At 42.2% G+C, this 18,782-nt stretch overlaps 1 protein-coding gene across 25 annotated transcripts in view; it reads left to right on the forward strand.

Moving 5' to 3' along the window:
• Nucleotides 1–18,782, forward strand: part of LOC140487787 (receptor-type tyrosine-protein phosphatase delta) — a 2,436,480-nt gene that overhangs the window by 2,257,329 nt on the left and 160,369 nt on the right. For 13 of the 25 annotated variants that reach the window (XM_072587053.1, XM_072587138.1, XM_072587046.1 and 10 more), the window contains 3 exons: nt 1,708–1,825; nt 15,269–15,856; nt 16,234–16,334. In XM_072587053.1, the coding sequence (XP_072443154.1) occupies nt 1,708–1,825; nt 15,269–15,856; nt 16,234–16,334 (807 nt within the window). The remainder of the gene's footprint in view (nt 1–1,707; nt 1,826–15,268; nt 15,857–16,233; nt 16,335–18,782) is intronic. The other 12 variants (XM_072587062.1, XM_072587115.1, XM_072587080.1 and 9 more) reach the window with 3 other exon arrangements.

Raw genomic sequence — 18,782 nt, forward strand, 5'->3', positions numbered from 1 at the left:
TATCTGCTCCTCCGCATTACTCTCCAGGTCCTCCTAGACTGACCACTGCCAGATCTTTCCCAGCTGATCATATTGACAAGGAACAAGAGTAGGCCATTTGGCCCTTCAAACCTGCTCTGCCATTCAGTCATTTTATGGCTGATCTATTTGACCCTAAGATCTACATTCCTGCATATCCCCTATAATTTTTCACCTCCATGGTAATCAAGAATCTAATTATCTCTACCTTAATGATATTTAAAGATTATGCATCCACTGCATTTTGAGGATGCAGTTCCAAAAATTCATGCTTCTTAGAGAAAACACTTTTTTTCATATTTGTATTAAATGGATGACCTCTAATGTTTAAACTGACACCTTGGACTAGATTCTCCCAGAAGAGAACACATCATTTCAAGATCCAACTGGTCAAGACCCCTCAGGATTTTACATGTTTCGATTGTCATTTCAGACTCTGCTAAACTCCAATGGGTACAAAGCCTAGCTTTACTCTTAAGGAAATCTGTTCATTCCGGGTATTAGTCTAGTAAACCTTCTTTGAACTGCTTCCAAAGCATTAACATCCTTCTCGAAGTACATAGTACTCCAGATAAAGTTTCAACAATGGCCTGTACAACTACAGAATAACCTACCTTTTCTTGCATTCAGTTCCCCTGGCAATTAGCCATAACATTCTATTAGCTTTCTTGGTTACTTGCTGTACATGCATACTAACTTTCTATGTTTTTTGTGCTTGGACACCCACATCTCTTTGCATTTCAGAGCTTTGCAACCTTTCAGCATTTAGCCAAAATGCATTTTTATTCTTTCTGCAAAATGGACAATTTCATATTTTCGATCACTGGATCCACACTGCCTGATTACTGATTAGATCTGCTCCATCACTTTACTGTGCAGATCCTCATCAAATGATTGTTGCCCAGATCCTCCCTGACTGGTCACCATCCAGATCCCATCTGTTTGATTACTGATTTGATCTGCTCCATAGTACTCCAGATCCTCTTGGACGACTCCAATTGATCATTGCCCAGATTAACCTCGAACTAGAGGTAATTAATTAGGTCAAGGATGGTTGGGGGTGGTTGGCATACAGTTATACAGCATTTGTGAGTAAATGCAGGTGGAGAGAACATCAGACTTGGATACATTATTGGAGTTTTCTTGATAAGCAGGAAAATCACCGATCAGAAGTTCAACCTGTGCAGGACAGGGTTTTTACAGAATTCTGTTATGCTTCACAGTCATGTGTCTGGTCTCTGAAAAAAAGGCAATTAAGTTTTGGCCCCAGAAGTCTCTGTCTGTATTTCTATTTAGGCAGTGAATACGTAAGACAGGTTACAATAACTCCTGCCTTTGTCACTTGTTCTTTTGAAGTGTACAAAAGCTAAAGATAATTGATTTCACAACTGCACAAACACAACCTATTAACCCTGCACAATAGCTTTTGTATCAAGTGTAAGATGTGTGTTGCCACAGTACTATGAATTTAAAATGTTGTGCAAAAAGAAGAAATATGTGTATGTCCTAAAAAACTGACAGCATCTATACTTGAAAGGTCAATATATTTTTAATATTAACACGAAATAGCATCCAATAATTTTCTGTATCCCCGTGCTATTGAGAGACCTGAATTAACGATGGTCTAAAACTGCAGAAGAGACTCGCGATGTGTTTATTGCTTTATATTTTTGCCTTTTTTGTGTGCAGGAAATGATCATTTCTGGACTTCTGCCTGAAACTACCTACTCTGTCACTGTGACAGCTTATACAACAAAAGGAGATGGAGCTCGAAGCAGAGCGAAGCTTGTGGTAACCACTGGTGCAGGTAAGTGATTTCTGAAGACTATTATTGGATTTCAGGCATTTCATTCATGAACAGTCATTATTAGCTGGCTTTTCCCAGCCCAAGAACAGTTGTCATCTGTTCTTGATTGGGCCAGTTATCCAACTTAACAAAAAAGGAATCAGTGAGCCCACCCAAATGAATTAACATCTTGCATATCAGCATGATGTGTGCAATCCTGAGACAATAATTAAGGAACCTAAACAACACTGGCTGTAGCTGTATGTCTTAAACCCTTACTGGAAAGCAATTAAATGAAATGTTAAACAAATCATAAAATTAAACTCTTCCTTCAGAAAATGTACATGGAACTCATTTCTCTGCAAAAAGCGATGTTACTTGTTGAAACCTTTTGTTTTTTCAGAGGTGGAGACTTTCCATCTTTGTTACTGGATGTGTCACATTCTACACACACACACACACGCACACGCACACACACACACACACCTTGGCTGTTGTGGTTGAAGAATGCTGGTGAGCAGAAAGAAAAAAAAGAATTGAGCAAAGGTCCACTGAACTTGTCCTGCAAGGCAAACATTGACAAGTATCAGAATAATCTCAAATGAGCATAAATAACTCAATAAACAGAAATAAATCTGTCTCTGAGACCAATGATTCTCAATAGCTCCTCACTGTATTTTTTCATTTACAAGTTTCTGCAAAGAAAAGATCCAAATTTAAGAATAGGGTTCTTTAGTTGTGACAATAGATTGAAGAAGTTGGCACTGTTCTCCTTGGAGAAAAGAAGGCCAAGAGGAGAGGATTTAAACTCATGAGCTAGCGCATAGAATAGATACGGAGAGTTGGGATAAAAGGAATGGCAGCCAGTGACGAGCGGTGTCCCGCAGGGTTGGGGCCACAGCAGTTTGCATTTTATATTAATGATCTGGGTGAAGGGACTGGGGGCATTCTAGCGAAGTTTGCCGATGATACGAAGTTAGGTGGACAGGCAGGTAGTACTGAGGAAGTGGGGAGGCTGCAGAAGGATCTAGACAGTTTGGGAGAGTGGTCCAGGAAATGGCTGATGGAATTCAGCGTGAACAAATGCGAGGTCTTGCACTTTGGCAAAAAGAATAAAAGCACAGACTACTTTCTAAACGGTGAGAAAATTCGTAAAGCCAAAGTACAAAGGGATCTGGGAGTGCTAGTCGAGGATTCTCTAAAGGTCAACATGCAGGTTGAGTCCGTGATTAAGAAAGCAAATGCAATGTTGTCACTTATCTCAAGAGGGTTGGAATATAAAAGCACCATTGTGCTACTGAGACTTTATAAAGCTCTGGTTAGGCCCCATTTGGAGTACTGTGTCCAGTTTTGGTCCCCACACCTCAAGAAGGACATACTGGCACTGGAACGTGTCCAGTGGAGATTCACACGGATGATCCCTGGAATGGTAGGTCTAACATATGAGGAATGGCTGAGGATCCTGGGATTGTATTCATTGGAGTTTAGAAGATAAAGAGGAGACTTAACAGAGACGTACAAGAAAATGGCTTGGAAAGGGTGGACGCTAGGAAATTGTTTCCGTTAGGTGAAGAGACTAGGACCCGTGGACACAGCCTTAGAATTAGAGGGGGTAAATTCAGAACAGAAATGCGGAGACATTTCTTCAGCCAGAGAGTGGTGGGCCGGTGGAATTCATTGTCGCAGAGTGCAGTGGAGGCCAGGATGCTAAATGTCTTCAAGGCAGAGATTGATAGATTCTTGTTGTCTCAAGGAATTAAGGGCTACAGGGAGAATGCAGGTAAGTGGAGTTGAAATGCCCATCAGCCATTATTGAATGGCGGAGTGGACTCAATGGGCTGAATGGCCTTACTTCCGCTCCTATGTCTTATGGTCTTATGGATCTGTTCCTGCTCCTAAGTGTAGGCATATATTTAAAGTGATGTGCAAAAGAAGCAAAGGTGATGTGAGAAGAATCTTTTTCATATAGAAAATAGTAAGCATATGTAATGCAGTACTTGAAATTATGATGTAGGCAGGTTTAATTGAGGCATTTGATCATTATTTCAATAGAAATAACATACCCATATCCTTGTACAAGTGATTGATTGACTAATTGTCATATGGCCTGAGGTACAGTGAGGAGCGTTGTTTACGAGCAGTAAAAGCAGATCATAATAAGCAAGGATTTACAGATCAAAAAGACTCAGACAGAGGCATACAGGTTACATTGCACAGGGCATGCACTGGGGTTAGCAAGATCATCATATTTTAAGGCTAGAGAGTCTATTCATCAGTCTAATAATGGCAGGGAAAAAGATGATCCTGAACCTGCTGGTGGATGTGTTAAGGCTTCTGTACATTCTGCATGACAGAAGAAGTTTGCAGCGAACCGTGTGAATGGAGCCCATGGATGGAAGGTTGGCTTCTGTGATGGTTTGTGCTTTGCACAACACCTTCTGTGATTTCTTACAGTCCTGAGCAGAGCAGTTGCCATAATAGGCAATAATGCAGCCGGACAGTGTGCTCTCAATGATGCACCTGTGGAAGTTGATGAGGGTCTTTGGAGACATGCCAAATTTCCTAAGCCACCTGAGGAAGAGGAGGCTTTGTTGTGCGTTCTTGACCATTGCATCTGCGTGGGAAGTCAGCACAAGTTGTTGGTTATTGTCACTCCGAGGATTTGCACCTTCTCCACCCTCTCAACCTCAGTCCGTTGATGTAGATGGGGGTGTGTTCTTCTCCTTCCTTTCTGAAGTCACTGATCAGTTCTTTACGTTTGCCGACATTGAGAGAGAGGTTGTTCTCATTGCACCATGTCACCAAGCCTTCAATCTCCCTTCTATATTTTGACTCATCGTTATTAGATATCTGTCCCGCTACAGTAGTGTCATCAGTAAACTTGGAGATGGCATTCATTTGGAATTTGGCAACATAGTCATTGGTATATAGGGAGTAGTGTCGAGGGCTGAGGAAGCATCCTTGGCTGGCTCCAGTCTTGAGTGTTATTGTGAAGGAGGTGCAGTTACCTGTCTTCTTTGATTGCGATCAGTGGGTCAGAAAGCTGAGGATCCAGTCGCAAAGGACAGAGCCAAACCAAGGTCACAAAGTTTTTGAAATCAGTCTGCACGGGATAATGGTGTTGAAGGCGGAACTGTAGTCAATGAGCAGGAGTCTGACGTAGGTGTCCTTGTTGTCCAGACGTTCCAGGGATGAGTGCAGGGCTAGGGATAAGGCATCCACTGTGGACCTGTTCCGTCATTAGGCAAACTGTAGGGGATCAAGGCAGGCTGGGAGACTGGAGTTGATGTGGGCCATGACCAACCTTACAAAGCACTTCACGATTATTCAGGCCAGAGTCATTAAACACATTGCATTTGCTTTCTTAGATACGGGGATGATGGTGGTCTTCTTGAAGCAGGTGAGGACTTCAGCATGTAGGAGGAAAAGGTTGAAGTGTCAGTGAATACCTCCACCAGTTGATCTATGCAGGATCTGAGTGTTCAGCTGGGGACACCATCTGGACCCAATGCTTTCTTTGGGTTGACTCCCAGGAAGACCGATCTGATGTCTACAATGGTCACACAGGGAACAGATGTTTCCGGGGCTGTTGGGGCAGGTGTCACTGCACCACTGGCATTCTGCTCAAACTGAGCATAGAAAGCACTGAGTGCATCAGGGAGGATCGTGTCTTTGTCTGCCATCTTGTTCTGCTTCATTTCATGTCCCACAATGTTATTCAGGTCTTGAAATAGACAGCGTGTGTCTGTTTGGTAGGTTTGGGCCTACCATCAGGAGACTGCCATTTTGTAGTGATGCTAACTTGAAGATCAGGTGCAGGCATGATGGCACAAATAAAGCTGTCTTCTCCCTGGTATCAATTCTGTGATTTTAACCTGCCCAGTGACTGCATACCTCCTGGACATTATCGATTCTTGATTGATGGTGAAAACTGGGTTTCAGTCTAAAGGAGCAACGACATTGGATTCTTGACTGAGGTTCAAATTTGCCATTCTTTCTGAGTACCATTCACAAAGGTCAAACAGCTGTCAGCTTCTTTGAGTGCTGGCCTGTCAGCTAACAGCAGGCCTGTGACAGGTTCAAGAACTGTCCCAAAATTACAGCCCACCAGTGAGATTCCCAGATTACCGGCCATGGTGAGGAGCAAAGTGGGCGTGGTGGTGGAAGGAAGTGGGTCCTTTGCTGCTCTTGCCATATTTGTTTCACTGGTGGTCATTGTCTGTGGCAAACTTAATGTAAAACTTTCATTTCAGGCTTGGTGCAGGCTCCAGCAGGTCGAGCTGTCTTTCTTGCTCGCCTCCCTCCAGATCCCTGCTTGCCCCATGTAGGCCTTGCTCCAGATCTGTCTCCGTCAGGCTCTGTGTTCTCCCGTGGTATCCTACAAGGCCCTCTAAGGGGTCATTAACTTGTCCCTAATGGACCTCTGTGGACCTGGACTGATGGCTTGGCTTAGACCTACCTGTCCAGAAGTTAATTGAGATGGAGATGAGAAAACGGTGTGGCTCTGGCATGTGACCATCAAATTCAGTTTCATTCCCACCAACTCCATCCTATAAGCAACGAGGAGCCTTCGGTCTCCTGCTTGTCAATTATTAAACCTGAATAGTGTCCTACCTGGGATGTATCAAATTTCAGTTTTCCCTTTTTTCTCATTGGAGCCTCCCTCCATCTTCCCTGATTCCATATACATCCATTCACTAGTTCCTGGAAAGTGAAATCATCAGAGGTGAGTGCCAAGTGATCTGTTCAACACAGAGTGCTCATTCAAATTGCTCATGGGGATGAGAGTGGGGGGGCTCCTATGGCACAGTGTTACTGTCCCTACCTCAAGACCAGAGAATTCACCTCAAGATGTTCGGAGATATTCGGAGACAATGACTGTACGTTTCAATCCACACAGTACACAAGCCCATCTAAATGCTCCGCAGCTACTGTCTGTCATTCTGACCTGGCATGCCATACTGTGCATGAACGTTCTCACTGTCTATCTGATCGATGCTGCAGGGCCCCAGTAATAACCGGAGAGTAACAGCATGGTTTCAGCTCATGAAAAAGGCGATGGGAAATTCTGGCGGCATGCAGCAGTGTAAAAGGAGTAATTGCAAATTGGCAGCCAGTTTCCATTTCTTCCTGGTTTTCCTTTCTCTGACCCGTGTGAAATGGAACTCAGGAATGATGTTTCACGGGCAGTTGATTCAATCCTGCCTGTTTCCAAATACCATGAAAAATCAAATTTACCCCCCATTGCATCAACAGACATTTGTTTGCAGCCATTACTTGAAGAATTTTTTTTTATATGGTAGGTGAATGACATAACTGAAAACCAGGCAGACCGAAAGGAAACTGCAGGGTGTGTGAGAATAGAACTCAGAAAATGTGATGCCAACATATCAGAACCAAGATACAGCAATGCTTCATGTTTTCTCATAATTAGATACTAATGAACAAAGCTTGCGAAGAATATCAAACATCTCTCTAACTGAGACAACATCTCCGTAACTGAGATTGTGTGCGTGTGTCTATACATACTCGATCTGATAAGAATGGTTCAGGAGTTTGATGTTCCACGTGAATGCCTGTCAAACCTGTTATCCACAACTCCAGATTAGGTTTGACAAGAACAGGATGCAATTCCTTAACAAATCCAGCCAAAGTTCAGTCAATTGGATGCTTCTGTTGGATGTGGTCATCGTCTGTCAGGGCTCATTTGGCATTTGGCTGAATGGCAGACTTGTGATGCACAGTGATGCCAACAGCGCAGGTTCAGTTCCTGTACCAACCGAGGTTATCATGAAAGACTCTCCTCAGTTTCACCTGGTAACCTTCAGATCAAACTCACTACCAGTCATCGGTCTCAAATGAAATGGTCCTCTGGGGCTTTGTAGACTTTACTTGTCATCCATTATATCTATTGGGACCTGATGTTCTTTCTCACCATCTGACTGAGATGCGGAGTAGATACCTGTGAAGTGCTATCTATGAAGGAGTCTGCACCATTGTAAAGTTTGCCAGGGGAGCATTGTACAGAGCTGTCTTTTACATTCAGTGTTGTATAGTCATACCCAGCATTTTAACAAGCTCCCACGTTGCTTGTGACTATTGGCGTCTATTTTCTAACTGTGGGAGTCTGCAACCCTTACTGGGCGTTTTAAGCCAATTACTTCTAACTTTTCATTACCTTCTAAAGGTGGTGAGGATGCGTCAGGCTGGTTTCTGGACTTTGCAAAGTATCTGATCCTCAGTTTGACTAAACCATCAACTTGCAGTCTGTGACGAAATTAGTGTCTGGGATGGGTCACTCTGATGATTTAGCTTGATATAATGTCTCAGCTTTGCCTCAGTGGCACTGCAAAGGATGTTTGTTTCTACTTGGTCTCTTCAGTAACCAGTGGGATGTTTGTTTCTACTTGGTCTCTTCAGTAACCAGTGGGCTCTGAAAGGAATCTTCTTCTGTATATTCCAACAACTGCATTGTGGTTTTGTTTGGCAGCTTAGTTTTGTTTTGGTGAATTGTTTACTCAGTTTCAGGTCCTCTGTTATTTGAATCTCTTCAAACAAAATGACCATATGACAAAGGAGTCCCATCAAGTCTGCTATGCTATTCATTGGCTGATCTGATAATCTTCAAATCATTTTGCTGTTGTTTCATCATAAGCCTTGATTCTCTTTCTGACTAAAAAATTATCTCAGCCTTGATAGTACTTATTGATATAGCTTCAATAGCCTTGTTTGGTAAACAATACCATAGATTCACTCCCCTCTGAGAGAAGGCACTTCTCCTCATCTCTGTCTTAGATATACAACCTTTGTTCTGCAGTCCTAGATTCTCCCACAAGGGAAAACAACTTCTCCACATCTACTCTGTCAAGTCCCCTCAGAATTTTAACTGCTTCAGTAAGGTGGTCTCTCTTTCTGGTAGTATCTGTGAAGAGAAAGCAGAATTAGCATTTCGGATACAGTGTCCCTTCTTCAGTTTTTCATGTTATTTTTGTCTCTTCCTCTTCTACATTCCAAAAGGTACAGGTCCAACCTACTCAACCTCTCCTCATAAAGCAGTCCATTCATATCTGGTATCAGCCTGACGAACCTTCTCTGTTGTTGTTAAGAAACAACCAGATGCAGAATAACTCACTAACTCAACTAGAGTGTGTGCAACAAATGGCAGAAACATAATTTCATAAGTAGCTGTTCAACACTGATTTTCCTGCAATAATTTCTTCTGGATTAACTGTTTGTGTTGTTGTCAGTGGCAGAAAGCTGACTGGAAGCAGAGCTTCACAACAGAAGCTCTCTCATCTCACCAGCTAATCAGTGTATTTTTGAATAATTCAGTGCCAGTATTCACATTACTGCGCCCCCCCGCCACCCCACCTTTCAATCAACTGAAAAGCTGAGTTTGTAAAACTTAATGCAGCTGAGCAACAAATTTTCAAATGACCAGCTATGTATCACATTCATTTGCACATTATACTTATCAATACATGTTAAACATTATAGCAAAACAAGCACACTGAACTACAGATGGAGAAAGTGAGGACTGCTGATGCTGGAGATCAGAGTCAAGAGTGTGGTGCTGGAAAAGCACAGCAGGTCAGGCAACATCTGAGGAGCAGGAGCATTGACGTTTCAGGCAAAAGTCCTTCATCAGGAATACCATACTTTTCCACCACCACGCTCTCGACACTGAACCACAGATGCTGGAAATCTAAAACAAAAACAGAGAATACTGAAGAAACAAAGCAGGTTTGGCACCATCTATAGAAAGAAAAGAGAGTTCATGTTTCAAGTCCAGTGACCCATCATTGGATGAAGATGTTCCTTTTGCATTCCCCATTGAATTTATTAGTGACCTTATATTTCAGACATCCTGTTTTAGATGACCCCATGAGTGAAAACCTCTTCTCTACCTTTGTTCTGTCAAATGTTTTTGTAATTTTAATGCCTCCATTAGATTCCCTCCTTTGTGAGACATTGAAAGCCCTCAAAGTTCGATGTACAGTTAAATCATTACCAATACCCGAGAGGCCACACCGAACAGGAAAATAATTGAAGTATGATTCTCAATGCAAGATACTCATGCAAAGTGTATAATCTGTAAAATGTTATAGTTATTGTTTTTGAATTTAAAACTTAAAAGTTGACAACAAATATGAACCGCCTGAATCTATTTTAATAATCTGTGAATCAGTCACTGAAGATCTGACTACAGTGTTGCCACTTTATAAATTAAATGCTTAACTTAATTTCTCACAGCTTTCCATTGACATTAACATCCTTATTTTTTACTTGGTGAATTAAAAGGCTCTTAGCAATATTACCACATGCACATTGTTGGTTTGTGATCCTTTTAGAATGGGTGCCTTCATACTTCATTAAAGTGAACAGACGTGTGACATTTTCCTGGACCTGTTGGACCTCTTGAAAACATTCTGTAGATTTTCAAGATCCTTGATTGAGAATCCCTGCAGCAACCTGATTCCTGAAAGAAAAGGCTTGTCCTGTGAGGAGAGATAAAATAGATTAGGCATATATTATCTGAAGTTTCTTAAGGATGTAACAGGACAGGTGTTTGGAGAAGGCTTTGCTTGGCTGAGGAGTCTCAAATAAGAGGTCTTAGAATAAGAAATTGAAACAAGATTTCGATGGCGATAAATTTATTCACTCAAACGATTGTTGAGTCTTGGAGATTCTCTACCCAACAGATCCTAGACAGAAATTGGTAGGTTTTGGAATGCAGAGGGTTATAGGGATAGACTTGAATATGTGATAGAAGTAACATGTCAGCCATGATCTTAATGAGCAGCTCAACAGGCTCAACAAGCTAAATGATCCACTGTTAATATTTCAGATGTGAATGACAGCTGAATTTAGGATGCAGTTGGACAGTGTTAAATATATAAAAGTAACTGGATTTCAGATACTGGAAAAGTCACAAACAAAAGCTTTTTTTTATTTATTCCTGAGATGTGGGCTCCTCTGGCTAGGCCAACATTTAATGCCAATCCCTAATTTCCCAGGAAGCAGTTCAGAATCAATACATTGCTGTGGTTCTGGAGTCGTATGTAGGCCAGATCAGGTAAGGACAGCAGTTTTTCTTCCCTAAAAGGCATTATGAAACCAGGTAGGGGTTTTCCCAACAATGGACTGCAATTTCATGGTCATGATTAGACTCTTAATTCCAGATTGTTATTAAATTTAAATTCCACCATTTTTGTTGCAGGATTCGTTATCTGAATTACCAGAACATTACAATAGACAATAGATGCAGGAGTTGGCCATTCTGCCCTTCGAGCCTGCACCACCAGTCAATATGATCATGGCTGATCATCCTTAATCAGTATCCTGTACCTGCCTGATCTCCATAACCCTTGATTCCACTATCCTTGAGACCTTTATCCAACTCTTTCTTAAATGAATCCAGAGACTGGGCCTCCACTGCCCTCTGGGGCAGAGCATTCCACACAGCCACCACACTCTGGGTGAAGATGTTTCTCCTCATCTCTGTCCTAAATGGTCTACTCCGTATTTTTAAGCTGTGTCCTCTGGTTCGGCACTCACCCATCAGCGGAAACGTGTTTCCTGCCTCCAGAGTGTCCAATCCTTTAATAATCTTATATGTCTCAATCAGATCCCCTCTCAGTCTTCGAAACTCAAGGGTATACAAGCCCAGTTGCTCCAGTCTTTCAGCGTAAGGTAGTCCTTCCATTCCAGGAATTGACCTCATGAACCAACGCTGCACTCCCTCAATAGCCAGAATATCTTTCCACAAATTTGGAGACCAGAACTGCACACAGTACTCCAGGTGTGGTCTCACCAGGGCCCTGTATAGCTGCAGAAGAACCTCTTCACTTCTATACTCAATCCCTCTTGTTATGAAGGCCAGCATGCTATTAGCCTTCTTCACTACCTGCTGTACCTGCATGCTTACCTTCATTGTCTGGTGTACAAGAACACCCAGATCTCTTTGTACTGCCCCTTTACCTAAATTGATTCCATTTAGGTAGTAATCTGCTTTCCTGTTCTTGCCACCAAAGTGGATAACCATACATTTATCCACATTAAACTGCCTCTGCATGCATCTGACCACTCACCTAACCTGTCCAGGTCACCCTGTAATCTCCTAACATCCTCCTCACATTTCACCCTGCCACCCAGCTTAGTATCATCAGCAAATTTGCTAATGTTATTACTCATGCCATCTTCTATATCATTAACATATATTGTAAAAAGCTGCAGTCCCAGCACTGATCCCTGCGGTACCCCACTGGTCACTGCCTGCCATTCTGAAATGGAGCCGTTTACTCTTTGTTTCCTATCAGCCAACCAACTTTCAATCCAAGTTAGTACTTTGCCCCCAATACCATACGCCCTAATTTTGCTCACTAAACTCCGATGTGGGACTTTATCAAAAGATTTCTGAAAGTCCAGGTACACTACATCTACTGGATCTCCCTCGTCCATCTTCAGAATCACATCCTCAAAAAATTCCAGAAGGTTAGTCAAGCATGATTTCCCCTTCATAAATTCATGCTGACTCTGACCTATCCTGTTACTACTATCCAGATGTGTCATAATTTCATCCTTTATAATAGACTCCAGCATCTTTCCCACCACTGAGGTCAGACTAACTGGTCTATAATTTCCTGCTTTCTCTCTCCCACCTTTCTTAAAAAGTGGTACAACATTAGCCAACCTCCAATCCGCAGGAACTGATCCCGAATCTATCGAACTCTGGAAAATAATCACCAACGCAGCCACGATTTCTCGAGCCGCCTCCTTCAGTACCCTGGGATGTAGACCATCAGGCCCCGGGGACTTATCAACCTTCAGACCTAACAGTCTCTCCAACACCAATTCCTGGCAAATATAAATTCCCTTAAGTGCAGGTCCTTTAGCCACTGTTACCTCAGGGAGATTGCTTGTGTCTTCCCCAGTGAACACAGATCTGAAGATTCAATTCTTCTACCATTTCTTTGTTCCCCGTAATATATTCCCCTGTTTCTGTCTTCAAGGGCCCAATTTTAGTCTTAACCATTTTTTTGCCTTTCACATACCTAAAAAAGCTTTTACTATCCTCCTTTATATTTTTGGCCATTTTACCTTCATACCTCATTTTTTATCTGCATATTTCCTTCTTAGTAATCCTCTGTTGTTCTTTAAAAGCTTCCCAGTCCTCTGTTTTCCCACTTACCTTTGCTATGTTATACTTTTTCTCTTTTGACTTTATATTTTTCTTAACTTCCCTCATCAGCCACGGCATCCCATGCCTCCTCCGAGGATCTTTCTTCCTTTTTGGAATGAACTGATCCTGCATCTTCTGCATTATACGCAGAAATATCCACCATTGTTCCTCCACTGTCATCCCTGCTAAGGTATTGCACCATTGAACTTTGGCCAGCTCCTCCCTCATAGCTCCATAGTTCCTTTTATTCAACAGAAATATTGTCACTTCCGATTGTACCCTCTCCCTCTCAAAATGCAGATTGAAGTTATTGTATTATGGTCACTCCTTCCCAATGGCTCCTTCACTTCGAGGTCCCTGATCAATTCTGGTTCGTTGCACAATACCAGATCCAGAATTGCCTTCTCCCTGGTCGGCTCCAGCACCAGCTGTTCTAAGAATCCATCTTGGAGGCACTCCACAAAGTCTCTTTCTTGAGGTCCAATACCATCCTGATTCTCCCAGTCTACCTGCATGTTGAAATCCCCCATAACAACTGTAGTAACATCTTTGCGACAGGCCAATTTCAGCTCCTGATTCAACTTACATCCGACATCCAGACTACTGTTTGGGGGCCTGTAGATAACTCATGAGAGGGTCTTTTTACCCTTACAGTTTCTCAGCTCTATCCACACTGACTCTACATCCCCTGATTCTAGGTTCCCCCGCGCAAGATACTGAATATCATCCCTTACCACCATGGCCACCCTACCCCCTCTGCCTGTCAGTCTGTCCTTACGAAAACACGTGTCGCCTTGAATATTCATTTCCCAGGCCCTGTCCACTTGAAGCCACATCTCAGTTATCCCCACAATATCGTATCTGCCAATTTCGAAAAGAGCCTCAAGCTCATCCATCTTATTTGTAATGCTTCGTGCATTCATGTATAGTATTTTAAATTTGTTACTGGCCTCACCCTTCCCATCAACTCCTATTTCACTCAACCTTACAGCATGATCCCTTTTTGAGTTTTCTGTCTCATTGATACAGTTGTCTTTCTTGACTTCCCTTGTTCTAACTTTCCCTTCAATTTTCTTCTTAAACATCCAGTTTGTTCCCCCCCCACCCCCGCTACTTAGTTTAAACGTAGCTGTGCTGCCTGCCAGAATACTGGTCCCTAACATATTAAGGTGCAAACCTTCTCTCTTATAAAATTTTATGCTTACCACAAAAACATACCCCAGTGATCCAAGAATTTAAATCCTTGCTTCCTGCACCAGTTGCTCAGCCACACGTTAAAGTCCATTATCTCCCTGTTTCTGGCCTCACCAGCCTGAGGAACTGGAAGCAAACTGGAGATAACCACCTTGGACGTCCTGCTTTTCAGCCTTCTTCCTAGTTCTCCAAAGTCCCGCTGTAGTATGTTCTTCCTCTTCTTCCTGACATCATTTGTGCTGACATGAACCACCACCTCTGGCTGTTCACCTTCGTCCTTGAGGATGTCCTGCACTCTGTGATGTCTTTAACCCTGGCACCAGGAAGGCAACACACCATCCTTAAGTCCCGCCTGCTCCCACAAAAACCCCGGTCAGTTCCTCTCACTATGGAGTCCCCTATTACCACGGCTCTGTGCGATGTCTGACTCTTCCGCTCTGCCTCCACGCCAACTTTTGATTGACAGACCTGGCCGCCTCGCGGACTGGCAGTGTCATCTGTCTCTGCTGTTTCCAAAAGATCCAACTTGTTCCTGACAGGTACTTCCCCCGGCATCTCTTGCACCTGTCTCCTCTCTGCCTTCCTCATCGTCTGCTCTTACTTGGGACTCTGGATTAATAGTCTTGCAATAATACCATTAGGCTATTGCCTCCCTGTAAAACCAGCACTTTTGTCATCACTGTTCAAATTACATTCTGAATTGTTGGACCATTTCTCTCAGTTTGATCTTTGTAATCTCTTGAATTTAATGAGAGCTGCTTGACTTCGTAATGGCTACTGATTTTTTTTTTGTCAATTCTTACCTTGAACTTATATTTATCATAAAATTATTTTGCCACAGAGTTTGGATAATTACATTAATCATATTATCACTAGTCCATATTTTCATCAGAGCCACAATCCTGAGACATTTTGCAAATGTAATGAAAATTTGGGGAGGTGATTCTAAGGGAATGCAGACTTCCGTATGTGACAGTAATTCTTTCTTCAGTTGACAGCTACTTGAAATAAGTGTATATTTCTTGTGCATAAATCCTGTGGGAATATTAAGGAAAGACTTCCAAAATAAATCTCATTTATTGTTACAGTTCCTGGGAAACCAAGACTCCTTGTTAGCCATACACAGATGAACACCGCTCTTATTCAGTGGCATCCTCCTGTAGAAACCTATGGACCACTTCTGGGTTATCGTTTAAAATTTGGACGCAAGGACTCTGAATTGCTGACAACATTAGAATTTTCAGAAAAGGATGACCATTATACAGCTACTGACATCCATAAAGGCACTTCTTACCTCTTCAAACTCTCCGCAAAAAATAAGGTTGGCTTTGGGGAGGAGATTGTGAAAGAAATCACGATTCCAGAAGAACGACCGAGTGGATTTCCCCAAAACCCACGTGCTGAAAGCTCCACAGCTTCAACGATTCATTTGACCTGGCAGCCACCAGTCTTGGCAGAAAGGAATGGGTTAATTACCAAATATAACGTTTTGTACAGAGATATTAACAGCCCAAATAATCGAATTGAGCTCTCTGTCGCCTCACCCGAGACAAGTTTAAAGCTCACCAACCTAAAACCGGACACCACTTATGACATCAAAGTGAGAGCTTACACAAGTAAAGGTCCTGGTCCATATAGTCCTAGTGTTCAATTCCGGACATTGCCATTGGATCCAGGTAGGATTTGTCTATTTGTGTGCTCCTAGATGCAGGTGGGTGACGATATTAGGGAGTTGGGTCACGAGGTTATGCATTAGAGATCACTCCTTTCTACCAACTTGAAAGGTAAAGTTCTTGAGTCTTAATATACTGTACTACGGAGTCTTCTATGCTCAAGTATAAGCATACCGTTGAGACTGTGTAAACCTGCATGACTTACAAAGGTAAGTTTTAGTCACTAAGATTTATAGAAATTTAGGTTGACAACAGGTTGTGCAAAATGCAGGTAGGAGAGGTGGTTTATTCATACATTGAACTGGTAAGAGCACTGAAACAGGTCCAAGCAGAATGTTGATACAGTCCCATCTAAATTGTCACTCTCCTTAATTTTTCAGCAGTGTTTGCAAAAAATTTTCATGTTAAAGCTGTAATGAAGACATCAGTTTTGTTAACGTGGGAGATTCCAGAGAACTACAACACTGCCATTCCTTTTAAAGTGAGTAATTTTGACAAAACTGTACAAGTTTCCTGTGATATTGTTTCTATTTATTCATTCAGGGGTGCAGCAGAATGTCTTACATATTAAAAATTATTTGTTATTCATATCTAGAGAAAACTATCATGGATAGTATTGTAAACGTGTTTTACTGCACTTCATATTAATACTCACTGTTTTAACAACGATGTTAATTTGCTTATTTTAAGTTGAATCTCATATCAGACAAATGGTTGGAGGCAGAATCATTTGAAAACATGTTGACTAAAGTGCTATCTCAACTTTATTAATAGGGGCATTGAATGCAAGGGAATGAGATTAAGTTGACTTCCATAAAACACTGGTTTGGCCTTTGGTGGAGGATTGTGCCCAGTTCCAGGCACCAAACTTCTGTAAAGGTCAGAAGATATTGGAGACAGTGCAGAAAAGATTCATGAGAATGGTTTTGGAGATAAGGAACTTCAGTTAGACAGATAGGTCAGAGAAGTTCAAATTGTTTTCTACATACACGAGAAGATTGTGAAAAGATGTGATAGAGGTGTTCAAAATCATGGGTCACAGCAGAGTGGACAGGGATAAACCCAAGCAGAGGAAACATTAGAAATCACAGATTTCAGCTAATGGAAAAGAGGTACAATGGAGCCAGATTCTCATGTAATGAGTAATTCGGATCTCAAAAGCTCTCTCTGAGAGTGTAATGGAGGTGGTTTAAATCAATGTATTTCAAGAGGGAACTAGGCTACAGCAAGAAGGCAGGGGAAGTCTAGTATAGATATTGATGGGCTGAATAGCTTCCTGTGCTGTACCGTTCTGTGACTCCGAAAGGAACTTCTGCCTTTCAATCTTATGTTTGTATATTGGAGCAAGTGTGGGCTTCTGAGCGGGGTTTAAGTAGTTGACTTAATTTTAAGTAGTTGACTTAAGTAGTTGAATTAATTGGCAATTCCAGTGAAAATAATGCACTTTTTTGGTGGTTATACTGAGGCTTGCTACCTGAACCATGTATAAATGGGCTTATTTACAGATAAATGAAGAAAGTCTGCACATGGCGAAAGGAGTAGACTGGGTAGGAGGTTATCCATGTTGGGGAATAGAAAGGAGTTGTTGGTTAGGATGGGCAGCACCTGACCAAGTTGTGATCATGGTCTGAATAGAAATATTATGTGGACTAGCCTAAATAAGCTTCAAATAAGATTATGTGCATGTTTGTGTTTCTGGGGCTGAGTGACAATTTTTTTTGTGGATCAGGTCAGCCATTTGTATGAGTACATATTCCCTTTAAATGTTTTTGCACTCATGACCATCTGAGGAGCCTGACTTGTGCGACACCAGCATGAAACATTTGAATTTTTGCATGGCTGTGGAGTTTTGAAGAGACATTTGAGGGTGTCAGGATGGTGTGGTAGGGAAATGTGAAATACAGAAACAAAACAGAAAGAATCTGGAAAATAAGTCTGGATTCAATGTTCTGCACATTAGTCCTACCCTCCATGCTGGAGAATTGGACAGTTGCAGTTCTGTGAGGGGGCCTCACCAAATTAATTGCATGTCTGGTGCTTCACTCATTAGTCCTAGGCTTTCCCCAGGATCTGAGCTCCCAAAGGCAGAAATCTCACATAACTGTAAAATGTCAACCAATTACAAGCTGACAGTCATGCACTATCACCGGGGGTCATGCTTGGTGCCGACTGTGCTCCAGACACTCGGTCAGATATAATCACTAGAGCTGAATGAGTGAGGGACGGCTGGGGTTCACAGCAAGTGAGGTGGCAGGGACGTGAGAGGAAAGGTCATGAGAGTGGCTTTCGGCACAACCCCACCCCTTTCCTGAAGCCAGGTCCAAAAGTGGTTGTGAAGGGCTGGAAAGTCGAACAGCTTCGAAAGTAAGTCCAACTTGTGTGACCTAGCTCAATTATGGATGCTGGAAATCTGAAATGAAACAGTAAGTGCTGCAGAAATTCAGCAGATCTGGCAGCAGTTTTGAGTTCAGTGATCATTCATCAGCTTTTCTGTTATAGAGTCACACAGCACAGAAACAGACCCTTCGGCCCAACTGTCCGTGCCAACCAGGTTTCCTAAACTGAATTAGTCCTATTTGCCTGTGTTTGGCCCATATCCCTGTAAAGATTTCTTATCCATGTACCTCTCCAAATGTCTTGAAATGTAATTGAACCTGCTTCTCCCACTTCCTCAAGCAACTCATTCCATATATGCACAACCTTCTGTGTGAAAAAGTTTTCCATCACATCCTTTTCAAATCTTTTCACTTCCTAAATCTTTGTTCTCTAATTTTGGACTCCCTTGCCATGGAGAAAAGACCTTGGTTATTCTATCTGTGCCCCTCATGATTTTATAAAATATATCAGGTCATCCCTCAGCCTCCTACACATGAAGGAAAAAGTCCCAGCCTATAACTCAGGTCCTTCAGTCTCAGTAACATCCTTGTAA

The sequence above is a fragment of the Chiloscyllium punctatum genome, chromosome 2 (genome assembly GCF_047496795.1).
Source record: "Chiloscyllium punctatum isolate Juve2018m chromosome 2, sChiPun1.3, whole genome shotgun sequence".
NCBI lineage: Eukaryota > Metazoa > Chordata > Chondrichthyes > Orectolobiformes > Hemiscylliidae > Chiloscyllium > Chiloscyllium punctatum.